The following is an 18,617-nucleotide window of genomic DNA, read 5'->3' on the forward strand; positions in this document are numbered from 1 at the left end:
CATCAAAGTACTGCATGCAGATTATTTTAGAGGGAAATCCTACAAAACCTTGAAGACCAGATAATCTCAATGCTACTTAGGTGTTGTACGTCAGTGATACCCAACGGAACTTTCTGTGATGGTGGAAATGTTTTATGTCTTTGCTGTCCAGTATGGTAGTCACCAACCACATGTGTCTGTAGAGCACTTGAAATGTGTCTACCGCAACTAAAGAATTGAATATTTAATTTTATTTTAATTATAATTTAAAGTTGAAAATCTATGTGGTTGGTGGCTACCATACTAGACAGTGCACTTCTAGATCATAGAAAAAGGAAAATATCCAAATTCTTTTATGAAGCAGGTAGAACTTGGATACTTAAACCTGATTTAAACACACACACACGTGTGCACACACACACACACAGCCTCGTGTGAATATTATTACAAAACACCTAAATAAAATATTAGGAATTAGAGTTCAACATATTTACAACAATAATTCATCAAGACAAAGTAGTATTTTTTTTCTGGGAATGAAAAGAATATTTAACTTCAGAAATATCATTAATGGACTTCACCATATTAAAATAGCTAAGGAAGAAAGTCATATGAACTTCAGCAAAAATCAGCACACTACTGAGGACTCACATTTCTCGATTTCAAAACTTACTACAAAGCAACAGTACTCAAGACATTGTGGTACTGGCATAAATTGAACATAGACTTATAGATAAGAGGATTAGATTTGAGAGTCCAGAAATAAACCCATACATTTATGCTCGGTTGGTTTTCAACAAGGGTGCCAAGATAAGTCAGTAGGGGTTTTCAACAGCTGGCACAGGGACAACTGGATATCTACATACAAAAGAATGGAGTTGGACCCCACCTCCACGCCATATACAAAAATTGACTCCAGGTGGATAATAGACCTAAATGTAAGAGCTAAGACTATAAAACTCTTAGAAGGAAACATGGGAGTAAATCTTCATGACCTTGGATTAGGCAGTGGTTTCTTAGATATGGCACTAAAAGCACAAACAACAGAAGAAAAACTAGATAGATGGGCTTCAAAATTAAAAGCTTTTGTGCTTCCAAAGACACTATCAAGAAAGTGAAAAGACAGCCCACACGATGGGAGAAAATAGGCAAATCCAAAAGGGCAGAGAGTAGGTTAGTGGTTTCCAGGGATTGGGTTGAAGGGACAATGCGGGGTGGCAGCTAATAGATATGGGTTTTCTTTTTGGAGGAGTGATGAAAATGTTCTAAAATTAGATAGAATGATGTTTCATAACTCTAAAAACCACTGAATCGGATATTTAAAAGTATGAATTGAGTTACATCTCACTAAAGCTATTATTTTTTCAAAATCACATGTCCGATTCAACAAATAGTATTGGGAAAACTGGATATCCACATGCAAAAGAATGAAGTTGGACCTTTACCTTACACCATTATACAATAACTAACTCAAAATGGATCAACAACCTAAATGTAGGAGCTAAAACTGTAAAACTCTTAGAAGAAAACATAGGGGAAAAGCTTCATGATGTTGGAATTGGCAGTGATTTTTGGATACGACACCAAAAGCACAGGCAACAACAAAAAAAATAGTTAAATTTGACTGCATCAAAATTTAAAATTTTGTTTATCAAAGGACACTTTTAACGGAGTGAAAAGGGAACTCATGGAATGGGAGAAAATATTTGCGAATCATATATCTGGTAAGGGGTTAATATCCAAAATATATTTTTTAAAACTCCTTCAGTTGAACAACAGCAAATAAACAACCTGATTAAAAAATAGGCAAAGGACTTGAATAGACATTTCTCTAAAGAAGATATACACGTGGCCAGTAAGCACATGAAAAAATGCTCAGCATCAGTAATCATTTAGGGAAATACAAATCAAAAACACAATGAGATAATACTTCACACCCATTAGGATGGCTATTATCAAATAAATAGAAAATAACAAGGGTTGGTGAGGATGTGGAGAAATTGGAACCATGTGTATTGTTTATTGGGAATGTAAAGTGGTACAGCCACTAAGGAAAACAATATGTTTCCTCAAAGAAGTTAAAAACAGAATTACATGTGATCTAGCAATTCCACTTCGGGGTAGATAGGCAAAAGAATAGAAAGCAGGGACTAAAGGAGATATTGGGATACCTATATTTAGCAGCATTATTCACAATATCCAGAAGGTCAAAACAACCCAAGTGTCCATTGACAGAAGAATGGATAAATAAAATGTGGTATATACACACAGTGGAATATTATTCAGCTTTAAAAAGTAAGGAGATTCTGACACATGCTACAATGTGGATGAATCTTAAAGATATTATGCTATTATAAATGAAATAAGCCAGTCACAAAATGACAAATGCTGTATGATTCCACTTATACAAGGTACCGAATATAGGCAAATTCATAGCGACAGAAAATAGAATGGCAGTTGCAAGGAGCTGGGAAAGGGGAGAGGGGAATGGGGAGTTACTGTTTAATGGGCAGAGTTTCATTTGGGGAAGATGAAAAAGTTCTGGAGATGGATGGTGGTAATGGTTACACATTGATGTGAATGTACTTAATGCCATTTACTTTTGAGAAAGAAGGGGAAATACACGTGTATACACACACATGCACATATATATAATGTACATGAACTTACATATATTTTGTATACTTAGTTTTATAAAAAGAAACACAGGACTGTTAAAACCAGAAAATAATGGAAAGGTTCCCTATTGGGAGTGTCTGGGAATAGGGTGGAAAGCATAGAAACGAGAGTGAGACATCTCTAAAAATACTCTTTTATATTCTTTTGACTTTTGAATTATATAAATGTCTTACTTAATACATAAAATTAAACCAAAAACAAACAGATGAACAAGCCATATCCTAAAATTGACTATAAACAGAAACAAACTGAACTCTGTATCAAATGGATATCATAACCACATTGAAAAAAGAGTTCAAACAACTTGAACACAGAACCTTCACATTACACCCGCAATGGGACATATTTCAAAGGAAAATGGAACTGCAAAGAAATTCTGACTTTTTCTTAATGATGTTAGCGGTTTTGCCCTAATAATCTGAAACTATTTTGCATGTATTGAAGATAGAGCAAATGAGTAAATAAGATACAAGTACGGGATGGAAAAGATGAAGAAGAACCCTTGCAGTGTAGGATTTGAATTGGAGGTATGTTATGAACTCTTAACTTAAAATAGGTATATAAGTATATATTAATATGTATTAAAATATACGTAAATATATATTAATATAATACTTATTCACTTAGAATATATATGTATGTATATGTATATATTCTAAGGTAATACATGTATATGTATATGTATGTATATATATGTATATATTCCAAGCTCTATTGAAAAGGCCTGGAAACAATGACTCCTCAGTAGCAATGGGAGCATCTTGATTTGATTTCTCATTCTCCGCTAAATCCCATTCTCCGCTAAAAGGAATCATGGCTCCTTGGAGCAATGGCTGATTCCAAGACTGAGCAACAGAGAAAATGTAAGGTGAGTCTGGAAGATCTTATTATGCCAGAAAGCAAAGAAGTCTCAAAGATTGATGGGTACATATCAGAGGGATACAGGAGCCAGTTTAAAGAGACTCTGACTAGCCAACATTGGAAAAATATGACCATCAAAGAGAATAATAAAAATAGAAGAACAATAATAATAGCCTCATGGGTCCCTAGTGATACACAGGAAAAAAATTAAAGTTGCAGAGAAAGTTCTTCTTTACAGAATATCAGCTAACAAATATAAAGAATGATAGAAAATTATCATTTCGGCAACCACCATTTAAATGGATTCAGACCAAGATAATCAATGAATGCTAAAACAAAGAAAAGAAAAGCTTATTGGAGAATAGGATATTCACACAGTCTCAAAGTTTCTCCCCACTGATTATTAATTACAAGGGGAAATTACAATGAAGAAATCTGTCAGTCATTTCTTAATAAGTGATCAAATTCAGTATCATTAATAATTAGACACACTGACATTATTTACTGCTTGAAGCAATGAAATGAGAAGTACTCAATATCCCTTGTGTAGTATCTTTGTCAAAATTGTTTAGCATGAATGTAATCATAAGGAAACAATCAGAAAACATCCAAATTGTGGGACGTTCTATAAAACAGGCCAAACTCTTCAAAAGTAACAATTTCATGAAAAACAAAAGGCAACTGGACTATCCTAGATGAAAGGAGACTAAAGAAACTTGACAACCAAATGCAATATGTCATCCGTGATGTATTTTAAAAATTAAACACCTATAAAGATTTGGGGACAGCTGAAGATGTTTTTAATTAAATGTATTGGATATGATAATATTGCAGTTCTAAAGGAGAATGTCCTTGTTCTGAGGACAAATATCTTGACGTATGTAGAGGTGAAGTCTATACCATGATGTCTCTAACTTTCACATAGTTCAGAGGAAAAAGTGTGTGTAGATACATGGAAAGCAATTGTGGTGAAGTGTTATTAGTTGCTGAATTTAGGTGAAGGGTACATAGTTTGCTCTTGTATTGTTTTTTGCTACTTTTCTCTGGGTTTAAAATTTTTCAAGATAAAAAGTTTAAAATAATTTATGTATATGATTATACATATATATGTGTGTGTGTTCATGTTCCCCAGGCCTCCTCTGGACTTCTCCCCAGAGTTGCTGAATCAGAATTTCTAGGTAATGGGGCTTGGGATTCTGCATGGTAAACTGGCTCTCCCGAGACTCTTAACACAGTTGGTCTGTATTTGGGAAGCATTGCTCCAAAGAGCATTCTTCTCCATTAAAATCTTGTGTGGTTTGTGTGTGTGTGTATGTGTGTGTGTTCTGTTCACACAGGAACATTGGTTACTACTTTGCAGAGTCCTCCAGAAAAAAGGTGAAAAGGTAGAATGATTCTCAGGTGATGTCAACCTTTTCCTCATATCCCCTTGTTTTACTGGTCCATTCTATACTTAGACTGAGGTTATTTCTTCTAAACAGGGCTATCTGGATCACTAATTCTCAAACATGGCTGACAGTTAGAATCACCTAGAGAGCTCTCAGAAATTTCAGTGCCTAGGCCTTACCTCAGATCAATTAAATCTGAATTTCTGGGAGTGGGATGATGTATTCTTTAATGCTCCCCAGGTGATTTCAGTGTCCAAGTTTGAGAGTCCCTAGGCTAGAGCAAAGCTGGCCTCTGGTGAGGCCTCTAGCCAAGTGTGTCAGGATCCCAGTATAAACTGCCTACTCAGCAAACTTAGTCACGTGCCCTAATGTCTATGTGGGACATTGACTTGAAAGGAACCCTCTTATGTTCCTGACACTGATCAGTCTTCTCTTATGCTAAATAGCTTCCAGGGCCTGTCAGTAAAAAGGGGGATTTTAAAAGATGCGTATCCCATTTATGGTTATGGAAATTTGAACTCTGTTTATAAAAATTTGGGAGGGGGGATGAAATTTTAGAGAGAAGTAACTTTAACTATGGTATCTTAAATACTCATTTTACACAGGTAATTTTAAAAATATTCGCCAAACTCTCTTCTCTGCAAGGCCCCTGACATTGAGTAATGCCAGACCCATCTATACGTACACCTATCTCAAGACTAGTCATAACCCCACCCCCAGTGAAATAAATCTGAATTAACTTGTGTTTGAGTGTGTATATAAGAGCAGAGCATTGAAGTGGTGACAGCATCCTGGCCGAAGCAAAAGGAATTCTAACAGTCCTTCCCAAATACAACCTGACTGAACATACACTTCTTCCTCAGTGAAGGCAGTTTGTTCAGCACCTCTCTTCCAGTTCTCGTTTCTGTCCCTCTTGGGGTAAAATTTAGATAGCCCACCCAACCTCAGTTTGGAAGCACTGCTTTAGTTCAGTGTCATCATCTGACAAATACAGAAATAGGGAAAGGGAAGTTAGTTGTCCAAAGTTGTACAGTGAATTGGTGGCATGTTTCTGTACATGTATTTGTATGTGTACATGTATGTAAAGCTCCTCTGGGAGGAGAGAATGATTTGGGGATCATCTTGACAGCCATAGAGTCTAATAACTTCATAAAGCTTGGAATTACTATATAGGACAATGGCAGGGTAAGGAGTAGGGCACATTCATGTGCTTCCTCGTATGAGTGCTGTTCTGTTACCTGCCACCAGAGGGCATGAACTATGATTAGATTCTAGACCTGCTGATCTACATTGAAGTTCAGAGCTTGCTCAGACCACTGTTAGTTCAAACAAACGAACCCTAACCTATTCAGTAGTCCCACAGTCTTAGAAGCATATGAAAGATCTTTGTGACTGGTTGTTTATAAATATTTTAAAAAGAAATCTTAGCTAAGCACAGAACACTTGCAGCATGCCTGGGTTTAGAATTGGAGACCTGGTTTTATAATATTAGCCCAGGCACTTACTAGTTTAGTTGTGTGGCCAATGGTAAGTTGCTTTATCTTGACTTTTAACCGTGAATTTCAGTTGCCTCACCTGCCACATCATTAATAAACTTTGCCACACATGGTTGAGGATTAAATGGGGTAACATGATAAAGCATTTATCAATTCCTGGCACCCGTTTCATAAGTGGAGATTTTTCCTTTGTTCAGTAAAACTCTCATGGAGCTCATATTCTGGTTGGAAAAGACATACACATTACATGGAAAAAAGAAAGAAAATTTAGGCAGTGATAAAAGGTAAGGATAATAAGAAGGGAGCAGGATCTAGGACGCTATTTTAGGTAGGGTAGTCTAGGCATGCCTCTCTGAGGAGGTGATATTTCAGCAAAGAACTATCAAAGATTTGAGAAAAGTGAAGGGTGTTTGAGGCAGAGGGACACAGCTTGGTGTGCTTGGGAAACAGAAAGACCAGTGAATGAAAGGCAGGGGGGTGGCAGGAGATGAGTTACAAGAAGTAAGCAAGTTCCGTATCATGTAAGTTTTGTTAAGTACATAAAGACTGCAGATTTATTTTGTGTTATAGGATGTAAGCATAAGAGTGATGTGATCTGATTAAAAACATAACCATATCATTCTGGTTGCTGTGTGGAGAATAGACAGTAGGGAGGCAAAAGTAGAAGCAGAGAGAAGGGTTAGAAGGCTGTTTTAGTAGTCTGGGCAAAGTTTGGCTGTCACTTAGGTTAGGGTGTTAGTGGGCAGAAATACAGAATGGTAAGGAACGGTTCGGTTTAGGGTATATTAGATGTAAGAACCATCAACACTTGCTGATTAATTGTATTTGAGAGACAATAGAAAGGGAGGAACCAAGAGTGACTTCTAGGCTTTTTGGTCTCAGCACTTGGGTTTAAATAAGTGGTTCCATTAACTGAGATGAGATGACTGGAGGAAAGGGGGTAGTAAAATCAAGAGTTCTGTTTTAGATTTACTCATTTTGAGATCTCTTGGCATCCAAGTAGAGTTATAGAATAAGGCAGTTGAAAATATGAGCATGAAACTCAGGACAGAGGTTTGGGTTAGAGATATAAATTGGCAGTCATCGTTGATGGGAAAAAAGTGGGGACCAAGAAGAGAGAACCAGTGGCCAGACACTGAGGTACTCCCACTTTAGAGGTTAGGATTTCTTACCCACCTGGCCTTTTCCTTGCAAGCCATTGTTTAATTTGAGGAGACCCTCAAATTATTGTTTTTACTCTTCTCTTCCTTTTTGCACAAATTTACAACTCCAGTTCTTTTACCAAGAGAGACAGCATGGTAGAACTGAGTGATTAAATATTTGAAGACATTAATGTGCTGATTAATAATGAAGGCTCTGGAGACAGAGGAATTCGGTTTAAATCCTGCCTCTGCTATTTACTAGCTTAGCGACCTTGGATATTTTACTTAATTTCTCTAATCTCAGTCTTTTCATCTATAATAATCAAAATAAAAGCCAGCATTCATTTAACACTTGTCATATACCAGGCATCGTTTTAAGTGCTTCGCATGTATTAACCTATTTTAACCCTTAGAACAACCCATTGAAGTAGTTACTATTCTTACCCATTTTATTGTTGAGGAAATGAAAGCCAGAGAGAGGTCTTATAATTTGCCAAACATCACACACCAGGTAAGTAGCAGAGCTAGATTTGAATCTAGGGAGCCTGGCTCCAAAACCAGTGCTACTTTTCTCTTATCAAATTCACAGAGTTGTAGAAGTGATTAAATGAGATAACCCACTTAAAAGTGCTTAGCACATGGAGGCTGGCAAATAATATGAGCGTAATGAATGTTTTCTTATGGAGGCAGCATAGCATAGTGAAAGAGAATCAGATGGAAAGTCCTGGGGCTCCAGCCTGACTACAGGAACAACTTACGTGATCATGAACAAGTTTCTTAGCCTCTCTGGACTTCAGTTTTGTCATCTACAATATAAAACCTTCATACTATATGGCCTCTGAAATCCCTTTCAGTGTTTAAACATTCTATCTATGACTCCCCAGGACAGATTGTGAATACATCTGAATTTGGTAGGGGAATAAGGTACTCAGTAATTCCTTGGGTTGACAACATTTCTACTTTGCCCTTCTACTCTTGAAGAAACTTGCTAGGAGACAGTGAAACGTAGTTAAGAACCATACGGTTTGAAGTAAGACTGTCATGTAGTGGAATCTGTTTCTACCACTTACTACCTTGGACAAGCTACTTCTCCTGAGTTTCTCTTTCATCATCTGCAAACTAGGGGTAATGATAGTGCACACCTCATGGCATTATTTGAAATATCCTGTGAGAAAGCGCCTGTAAAGTATTTAATACATGATAAGCATTGAATACATATTAACTATTATAATATTATTATAAGGGTTTCCAGAGCTGAGAGGATTTCTTTTTCCCTCAAGTACCAGATGAGATAGAAGCCTCTCAGTAACCCACTTCTAAAGAATTGAATTGGGAATTACATGGTGAGGCACTCTCGTTGTTGGGAACTGAGGGCATGAATCAGAATTTTCTAACTGTGCAGTCATTCCTCCCCGCTCCCCTCTTATACGAAGGTGTAGGGAGCATTTCTCTAGAGCAGCTTTGCCTTATCTGTAGGTGTAGTGAATCATTCATGGCAAATCTGCACTAGGTTTGGCTTGCTTCAACCCTTCCCTGACCTAAAGAGAGTTGTTTTACTCACACACAAACCAGACCTGAATTTCTGGAGAAATTTGTCTGTCTGTTTGTTTGTACCGTGGTCAAAGGAAGAGTAGTAGTCAAGACTCTTTTGGAGTGTAAAACCCCAACCCAGACCAGGTTAGAGGAGGGCAATAGGAGGAGGCAGGAATTAGTGACTCATGTAACTGCGAAGCCCAAGACCTGGTGCTGAGTGTGTCTGGACACAGGGTTTTAAACACTCTCATGTCTCCATCTCCTGCTCTACATTGGCCTTATTCTCAGTTATGTTCTCCATTTTAGCAGTGCCAAATCTACAAACTTACTTATAACCATGATCTCAGAGAAAGAAAAGCTCTCTCCAACATGCACATCATATCAGAAAACAGTTGATCCAACTTGGGACATACATATACACTTTTGGTCTAGGGGAACCTGATGCTTTTAAATAGCATTATTTTGCATTCCATGGCCAGGTAGGTAGAGCCCAGTGTAGACATCCCCACCAAATCACATAAAATTAGAGTTTTTTTGTCTTTTGGGGTTTTTTTTTTACAGAAGGAAAAAGAGCTAGGCAAGCAAAAAAGAAGTGGTAGCAGTTTGACAGGACTGTGTGAATTGCTATCCCCATTGTTTATGAATGAGCTATCCCAAGAAGTCTCCTGACCCTGGGAAACCTCACTTGGTAGCCTAGCCAGCTTTGAGACTAAAAGTTTAAATCATGTGGGGGTGGTACCTCTCTTATTTACATTTTCTTCTCTCTTCTCACATCCTCCCCTTTAATTTAATTATAGTTCTTAACTAATACTTTATCCCAAAAGCTGATTCTTCCTTTTTCATTTCACATGCACATTGATAATTTAGTGTAGTAAAGAGTGTGGGCTCAACAGTCAGATTGCCTGGATTTCAATCCTGTCTTTGTCATTTGCTCACTTTGAAATCTCAAGCAGTTTACTTTATACTTCTTTCCTCATCTATAAAATGAAGATAATTTCTACCCTACTGGGTTGTCTTGAGGATTAAATTAGATAGTCGGTAGAAGGTGCCTGGCACAGTATCTAGCACACAGTGAAGTACTCAGTAATATCAGATACTGTTGTTGCTGTTTCTCTGCAGCTTTGGTTCAGCCTATCTGTTCTTTGTCAGGAATGGGAAAGCTGAGGTAGATTGGGAGACTATCAGAAAGCACTAGATTGTGGTATCTCAGGACAGAGGGTTGAAGCCAAATTGAAGGAAGCACTTGCAGCTCTAATTGGAAGACTTAACTATGATAATGATCTTATTTTTACAGTTTGTTAATTAAATGGTGTATTTTTATTGACTTGTCATTGCAGAATGACAATGGACAATTAACATCCCTAGGCTTCTTTTCACTCTTTTGGAAAATGAGGGTTTTTTTGATAAGATGATCCCTTCCGTTTTCATCAATGCCTGATCCTTCGTTAAGTAAAAATGAATATCAAAAAGTGTTTTGTATTCTGTGTATGTGTGTATGTGTGTGAGAGAGAGGGAAAGAGAGACAGAGAGCGAGAAAGTGAGAGCAAAAGTGAGAGTGTGTTTACATTGAGATAAACCAAAAAGATTTACTTGTATATTGGATTTATCAGACATATCTGGTTTCTTCTTAAGAGATTATTATATCCCTGTTCACACTCTATGGTCTAGATCATTTCTAAGTGTTTGTTATTCCTATCACAAATCTATTTTGTATTTTTCAAGGAAGCTTTTTAGGCATGATATTTGTTGTGTAATACTTGTTTTGGCTTCAGGAAACTTGGTTGGGGACTTTACTCCACTACTTACTTTGCAACATTACCTTGGGCAAGTTACATTCCCTCTTATATGCCTCATTTCCTCATCTGTCTAATGAGGTATTTCTTCTACTTAACCTTTAAGTCCTTCCCTAACCATCTGTGATTCTATAACTATCACAGCATAGGTTGTGGCAGGCGTAGCTGGATTCCAAAGGGAAAACTTGATATAGCAATTCCCTTTGAGACATATTTTTTATCTGTTGCCCATTATGTTTGCTGCAGGATTTCGGCTGAACGCTTCCTCTTGGCCCATGTTCCTTTTGAAGACGCTAAATGGAGCAGAGATGGCTCCCATCAGGATTTTCCACAAGGTACAGTGTCCCTCAGCTATCACCAGCTCCAAATTGCTTAAGGTCAAATGCTTACATTCTTTCAATTACTGAGCCTCTGATGTCTACATTATATATGTGGCCTGAGGATGCCTTCTCAGAAACTAGTTCAGCAGAAGGATTTTTTAAGTACCTTAAAAAGCCGCAATTATCCCCAGAGAAATATTAGACTGATAAATTAGGATTTCTGCGTTTTGGGTCCTAGCTCTGCCAATAGTAAGTTTTGACCTCATCTGTTAAGTGGGATTCTGTCTACCTCATAGGGTTTTAAGAAGTTAAACATTTTTTTTATTAGTAAAACATATAAAGTGTAGTATAAATCTAAAGGAGCTATTCTTACTATAGATCATGCAGTTCCATAAGGTCCATATTCTAAACAGAGAGAAAGGAAGGAGACTATTTTTTGAGTGCCTACAGTATGTTTGGAGTTTATCCACACTCTCTCATTTAAATACCCACAGTTAACTTTATGAAGCAAGGGTTATTATTTTGATTTAGTAGTTAAGGAAACAAATACTTTTGAATAAGGAGCTTGCCCAAGGTCGCATGACTAGTAAGTGGTGGAACAGGGATCCAAAACCTGTATTCAGTCTTGCTGATTTCTCGAGGGATGAAGCAATCAGTCTGCTCTTAGTTGATCTTTAATGAAGTTAAAGTTACTGTAAAGGTGACTGAATTGGGGTTGCCTATGTTGCCATTTAAGTCTAAACCCTGAGAGTACCCTGGTTCCCAGAATACAGTATACTGGACAACTTGAAACCCTTCCACTGCAGAATACCTAAAAATCAAGGGGGGTAAGGGGCCAACAAGTATTCTTTTAAAGGCTTTGCTGACCTTAATAGAAAGTAAGATAACTCCAAGGCCAAAATGAGGAAGGAAAAGCAGAGTGTTAGGTGTACTGAACCTGCAGGTGCCGTAAGGGGCTTCATGAGTCTTACTTTCCAAGGACCTTGTCTTTTAACAACCACAGTAGGATAGAAGTTGAGGCCTTGGGCCCATGCAAAGCAGAAAAATGTACCTGGGACTGCCACATAAAAAATCAGATTGGATCCCTCAAATGTTTACTCCTTAGTGAAAAGACTATTGCATTGATGAGGAAGAGTCTCTGCCTGGGCCATGGGTAGGAATAGGAAGTGAGTCATCTCTTCTGATAAGACAGTCTTTCCCCATGGAAGTCCAGGATTCAGATATAGTGCCTGTGTTGTTTCAGAACTCCAGAATTGTATGGGATATTTCTGAGTGCCTGGCAGAAGCAAACCCAAAACCTCTCTAGAGGGTTTGGTTGTTTTCAACCCAGATGTCATAGAAGTCCCAAAAATGAAGTACCACTGAAGATCAGTTCACTTCAGTTCATAATTACAGAGCCCGCAAAACTCACAAAGCAAATCCTGCATGATGAGACTTCAGTAGACAACAAACAGTAAGACTCTAACCTCAAGCACTTTCAGATAATAGAAATATCAGATAGAGATTATAAATTAAGTATTTGAAAATGAGTAAGGAATGAAAAGAAGGAATTTAAAGACGAGAAAAGTACAAACCTCTATTTTTTTAAAGACAAAGTTGAAAAAACAACAAATTGACTATCTAGAAATGAAACTTAACCATTAAAAGTTTTAAATCTTAGGTAGGTGTATAAGCAATTTAGACCTAGATAGAGAAGAAAGAATTGAAAGACACGTGTAAGGGCTTTCCCTAGAGTGCAGTACAGAGAGATAAAGAGATGGAAAATACATTAAAGAGAAAAGACAAAGAGAATACTATTAGAAGGTCCAGTATATGCTGAACATGAACTCTAGAGAGATTAATTAGAAAGAATAAAGAAAAGTCAGTATTTGAAAAGATAATGACAATTTTCCAGAGTGTGTAATAAAGACAAATATATACCTTAAAACATCATGGTATAACTAAAGTCAAAAGAAAAGATCTGAGCAAAGTAATCACACAGAATACAGTCATCCTCTGTGAGGGATGGTTCTGCACCTGTGGGGGACTGGTTCGAGGACCCCCTGAATATGAAAATCCACACATACGCAACTCCCTTATATAAAATGGCATAGTACAGTCAGCCCTCCATGTCCACAGCTTCCATGCCCATGTGGACTGAACCTTCAAAAGGATTACAGTTAGGCTGACAGCACATTTCTTGACAGCAGCAGTACAAGCCAAAAGGTAACAGAATAATGTCTTCAAAGAACTAAGAAAAAATAGTTGTCCACCTAGAATTTTATATCTACTTATACTATTATTTCAGAATGAATGTAAAATCAAGACATTTTCAGCAAACTAATACAAACAGATACTAATATATCTGCTGAAAGAACAATTGAACAGTATATTTCAGGAAGAAGATAACTGGGGACTTCAATCCACCTGCCAGTGCAGGGGACATGGGTTCAATCCCTGGTCCAGGAAGATCCCACATGCTGGGGAGCAACTAAGCCCGTGTGCCACAACTACTGAGCCCACGTGCCACAACTAATGAAGCCCACACACCTAGAGCCCATGCTTCGCAACAAGAGAAGCCACCACAATGAGAAGCCCATGCATCACAACGAAGAGTAGCCCCCACTCGACTCAACTAGAGAAAGCCCGCACGCAGCAACGAAGACCCAGCGCAGCCATAAATAAATAAATAAAAGATAATTGAACTGGAAAGTAAGAATGAGATGCAAAGAGTACTGCTGAAGAAAGATGGTTTAACATGTGAGTAAAACTAATCAACCATTGCCTATAACTGTATAAACCAGTTATACTAGCAGAAGTGATCAGTTGGCAGTATAACAATGTGGAACTAAATTGTCAAACACCTATTAACTCAGGAGTAGTTTAAATATTCTGAGGTTCTTGTATTGTTTAAAGATGAGCTTTAGACTTAATTATGTCAACTATACAGTTATGATCTGAAGGGGATCCACCAAAAGACTAAATATAGAATGGTTAACGTATGAATTGGGGACTTCCCTGGTGGCACAGTGGTTAAGAATCTGCCTGCCAGGGGAGCTTCAAAAAGGCAAAAGAGTAAGACGTGGAGATCACCTTCCTCCCCACAAATACATCAGAAATACATGTACATGTGAAACAACTCCTACAGAGCACCTACTGAACGCTGGCAGAAGACCTCAGACCTCCCAAAAGGCAAGAAACTCCCCCACGTACCTGGGTAGGGCAAAAGAAAAAAGAAGAAACAGAAACAAAAGAATAGGGACGGGACCTGCACCAGTGGGAGGGAGCTGTGAAGGAGGAAAGGTTTCCACACACTAGAAGCCCCTTCATGGGCGGAGACTGTGGGTGGCGGAGGGGGGAAGCTTCGGAGCCACGGAGGAGAGCGCAGCAACAGGGGTGCAGAGGGCAAAGGGGAGAGGTTCCCGCACAGAGGATTGGTGCCGACCAACACTCACCATCCCGAGAGGCTTGTCAGCTGACCCGCCGGGACAGGCGGGGGCTGGGAGCTGAGGCTCCAGCTTCAGTGGATCCCAGGGAGAGGACTGGGATTGGTTGCGTGAACACAGCCTGAAGGGGCTAGTGCGCCACAGCTAGCCGGTAGGGAGTCTGGGAAAAAGTCTGGAGCTGCCGAAGAGGCAAGAGACTTTTTCTTGCCTCTTTGTTTCCTGATGCGCGAGGAGAGGGGATTAAGAACGCTGCTTAAAGGAGCTCCAGAGACGGGTGTGAGCCGTGGCTGTCAGCGCGGACCCCAGAGACGGGCATGAGACGCTAAGGCTGCTGCTGCCGCCACCAAGAAGCCTGTGTGCGAGCACAGGTCACTATCCACCTCTTCCCTCCCGGGAACCTGTGCAGCCCACCACTGCCAGGGTCCTGTGATCCAGGGACAACTTCCCTGGGAGAACACATGGCTGGTGTGTTCTCATGCTGGTGCAATGTCATGCCGGCCTCTGCTGCCGCAGGCTCACCCCATGTTCTATACCTCTCCCTCCCCCCGGCCTGAGTGAGCCAGAGCCCCCAGATCAGCTGCTCCTTTAACCCTGTCCTGTCTGAGCGAAGAACAGACACCCTCAGGCAACTTACACACAGAGGCGGGTTCAGATCCAAAGCTGAGCCCCAGGAGCTGTGTGAACAAAGAAGAGAAAGGGAAATCTCTCCCAGCAGCCTCAGGAGCAGCAGATTAAATCTCCACAATCAACTTGATGTACCCTGCAACTGTGGAATACTTGAATAGACAACGAATCATCCCAAATTGAGGAGGTGAACTTTGGGAGCAACAATATATATATATTTTTTCCCTTTTTCTCATTTTGTGAGTGTGTATGGGTATGCTTCTGTGTGTGATTTTGTATAGCTTTGCTTTTACCATTTGTCCTAGGGTTCTGTCTGTCCATTTTTGTTTGTTTGGTTTTAGTATAGTTTTTAGCACTTGTTATCATTGGTGGATTTGTTTTTTGGTTCGGTTGCTCTCTTCTTTGTTTCTTTTTTTTAAATACTTTTCTCAAAAATTTTTAAAATTATTTTTTATTTTAATAACTTTATTTTATTTTACTTTATTTTATTTTATCTTCTTCTTTCTTTGTTTTCTGCCTTTTATTCTGAGCTGTGTGGATGACAGGCTCTTGGTGCTCCAGCCAGGCGTCAGGGCTGTGCCTCTGAGGTGGGAGAGCCAAGTTCAGGACACTGGTCCACAAGAGACCTCCCAGCTCCACATAATATCATTCGGTGAGAGCTCTCCCAGAGGTCTCTATCTCAACACCAAGACCCAGCTCCACTCAATGACCAGCAAGCTACAATGCTGGACACCCTATGCCAGACAACTGGCAAGACAGGATCACAGCCCCACCCATTAGCAGAGAGGCTGCCTAAAATCATAATAAGGCCACAGACACCCCAGGACACACCACCAGATGTGGACCTGCCCACCAGAAAGAACATCCAGCCTCATCCACCAGAACACAGGCACTAGTCCCCTCCACCAGGAAGCCTACACAACCCACTGAACCAACCTTAGCCACTGGGGGACAGACACAAAAAACAACGGGAACTACGAACCTGCAGCCTGCGAAAAGGAGACCCCAAACACAGTAAGTTAAGCAAAATGAGAAGACAGAGAAACACACAGCAGATGAAGGAGCAAGGCAAAAACCCACCAGAGCTAACAAATGAAGAGAAAATAGGCAGTCTACCTGAAAAAGAATTCAGAAAAATGATAGTAAAGATGATCCAAAATCTTGGAAGTAGAATGGAGAGAATACACGAAATGTTTAACAAGGACCTAGAAGAACTAAAGAGCAAACAGACAGTGATGAACAACACAATAAATGAAATTGAAAATTCTCTAGAAGGGATCAATAACAGAATAACTGAGGCAGAAGAACGGATAAGTGACCTGGAAGATAAAATAGTGGAAATAACTACTGCAGAGCAGAATAAAGATAAAGAAAGAAAAGAATTGAGGACAGTCTCAGACACCTCTGGGACAACATTAAACGCACCAACATTCGAATCATAGGGGTCCAAGAAGAAGGAGAGAAAAAGAAAGGGACTGAGAAAATATTTGAAGAGATTATACTTGAAAAATTCCCTAATATGGGAAAGGAAATAGTTAATCAAGTCCAGGAAGCACAGAGTCCCATACAGGATAAATCCAAGGAGAAACACGTCAAGACACGTATTAATCAAACTGTCAAAAATTAAATACAAAGAAAACATATTAAAAGCAGCAAGGGAAAAACAACAAGTAACACACAAGGGAATCCCCGTAAGGTTAACAGCTGATCTTTCAGCAGAAACTCTGCAGGCCAGAAGGGAATGACAGGACATATTTAAAGTGATGAAGGGGAAAAACCTACAACCAAGATTACTCTACCCAGCAAGGATCTCAGTCAGATTTGACAGAGAAATTAAAACCTTTACAGACAAGCAAAAGCTAAGAGAATTCAGTCCTACCAAACCAGCTTTACAGCAAATGCTAAAGGACTTCTCTAGGCAGGAAACACAAGAGAAGGAAAGGACCTACAATAACAAACCCAAAACAATTAAGAAAATGGTAATAGGAACATACATATCAATAATTACCTTAAATGTAAATGGATTAAATGCTCCAACCAAAAGACATAGACTGGCTTGAATGGATACAAAAGCAACACCCATATATATACTGTCTACAAGAGACCCACTTCAGACGTAGGGACACATACAGACTGAAAGTGAGGGAATGGAAAAAGATATTCCATGCAAATGGAAAGCAAAGGGAAGCTGGAGTAGCGATTCTCATATCAGACAAAATAGACTTTAAAACAAAGACTATTACAAGAGAAACAGATGGACACTACATAATGATCAAGGGATCAATCCAAGAAGAAGTATAACAATTGTAAATATGCACCCAACATAGGAGCACCACAATACATAAGGCAAATATTAGCAGCCATAAAAGGGGAAATTGACAGTAACACAATCATAGTAGGGGACTTTAACACCCGACTTTCACCAATGGACAGATCATCCAAAATGAAAATAAATAAGGAAACACAAGCTTTAAATGATACATTAATTAAACAAGATGGACTTAATTGATATTTATAGGACATTCCATCCAAAAACAACAGAATACACATTTTTCTCAAGTGCTCATGGAACATTCTCCAGGATAGATCATATCTTGGATCACAAATCTACCTTGGTAAATTTAAGAAAATTGAAATCATATCAAGTATCTTTTACAACCACAACGCTATGAGACTACGTATCAATTACAGGAAAAGATCTGTAAAAAATACAAACACATGGAGACTAAACAATACACTACTTAATAACTAAGCGATCACTGAAGAAATCAAAGAGGAAATCCAAAAATACCTAGAAAAAAATGACAATGGAGACATGACACCCCAAAACCAATGATATGCAGCAAAAGCAGTTCTAAGAGGGAGTTTATAGCAATACAATCCTACCTTAAGAAACAGGAAACATTTCAAATAAACAACCTAACCTTGCACCTAAAGCAATTAGAGAAAGAAGAACAAAAATCCCCCAGATTTAGCAGAAGGAAAGAAATCATAAAGATCAGATGAGAAATAAATGAAAATGAAATGAAGGAAACTATAGCAAAGAACAATAAAACTAAAAGCTGGTTCTTTGAGAAGATAAACAAAATTGACAAACCATCAGCCAGACTCATCAAGAAAAAAACAGAGAAGACTCAAATCGTTAGAATTAGAAATGAAAAAGGAGAAGTAACAACTGACACTGTAGAAGTACAAAAGGTCATGAGAGATTACTACAAGCAACTCTATGCCAATAAAATGGACAACCTGGAAGAAACGGACAAATTCTTAGAAATGCACAACCTGCCAACACTGAACCAGGAAGAAATAGAAAATATGAACAGACCAATCACAAGCACTGAATTTGAAACTGTGATTAAAAAATCTTGCAACAAACA

At 38.7% G+C, this 18,617-nt stretch overlaps 1 protein-coding gene across 17 annotated transcripts in view; it reads left to right on the top strand.

Moving 5' to 3' along the window:
- Positions 1–18,617, top strand: part of SCMH1 (Scm polycomb group protein homolog 1) — a 189,845-nt gene that overhangs the window by 84,658 nt on the left and 86,570 nt on the right. For 14 of the 17 annotated variants that reach the window (XM_033836969.2, XM_033836948.2, XM_033836984.2 and 11 more), the window contains one exon: positions 11,118–11,206. In XM_033836969.2, the coding sequence (XP_033692860.1) occupies positions 11,118–11,206 (89 nt within the window). Of the gene's footprint in view, positions 1–4,651; positions 4,698–11,117; positions 11,207–12,505; positions 12,645–18,617 lie in introns of those variants that run through there. The other 3 variants (XM_073791333.1, XM_073791342.1, XM_073791348.1) reach the window with 3 other exon arrangements.

The sequence above is a fragment of the Tursiops truncatus genome, chromosome 1 (assembly GCF_011762595.2).
Source record: "Tursiops truncatus isolate mTurTru1 chromosome 1, mTurTru1.mat.Y, whole genome shotgun sequence".
NCBI classification, from domain to species: Eukaryota; Metazoa; Chordata; class Mammalia; order Artiodactyla; family Delphinidae; genus Tursiops; species Tursiops truncatus.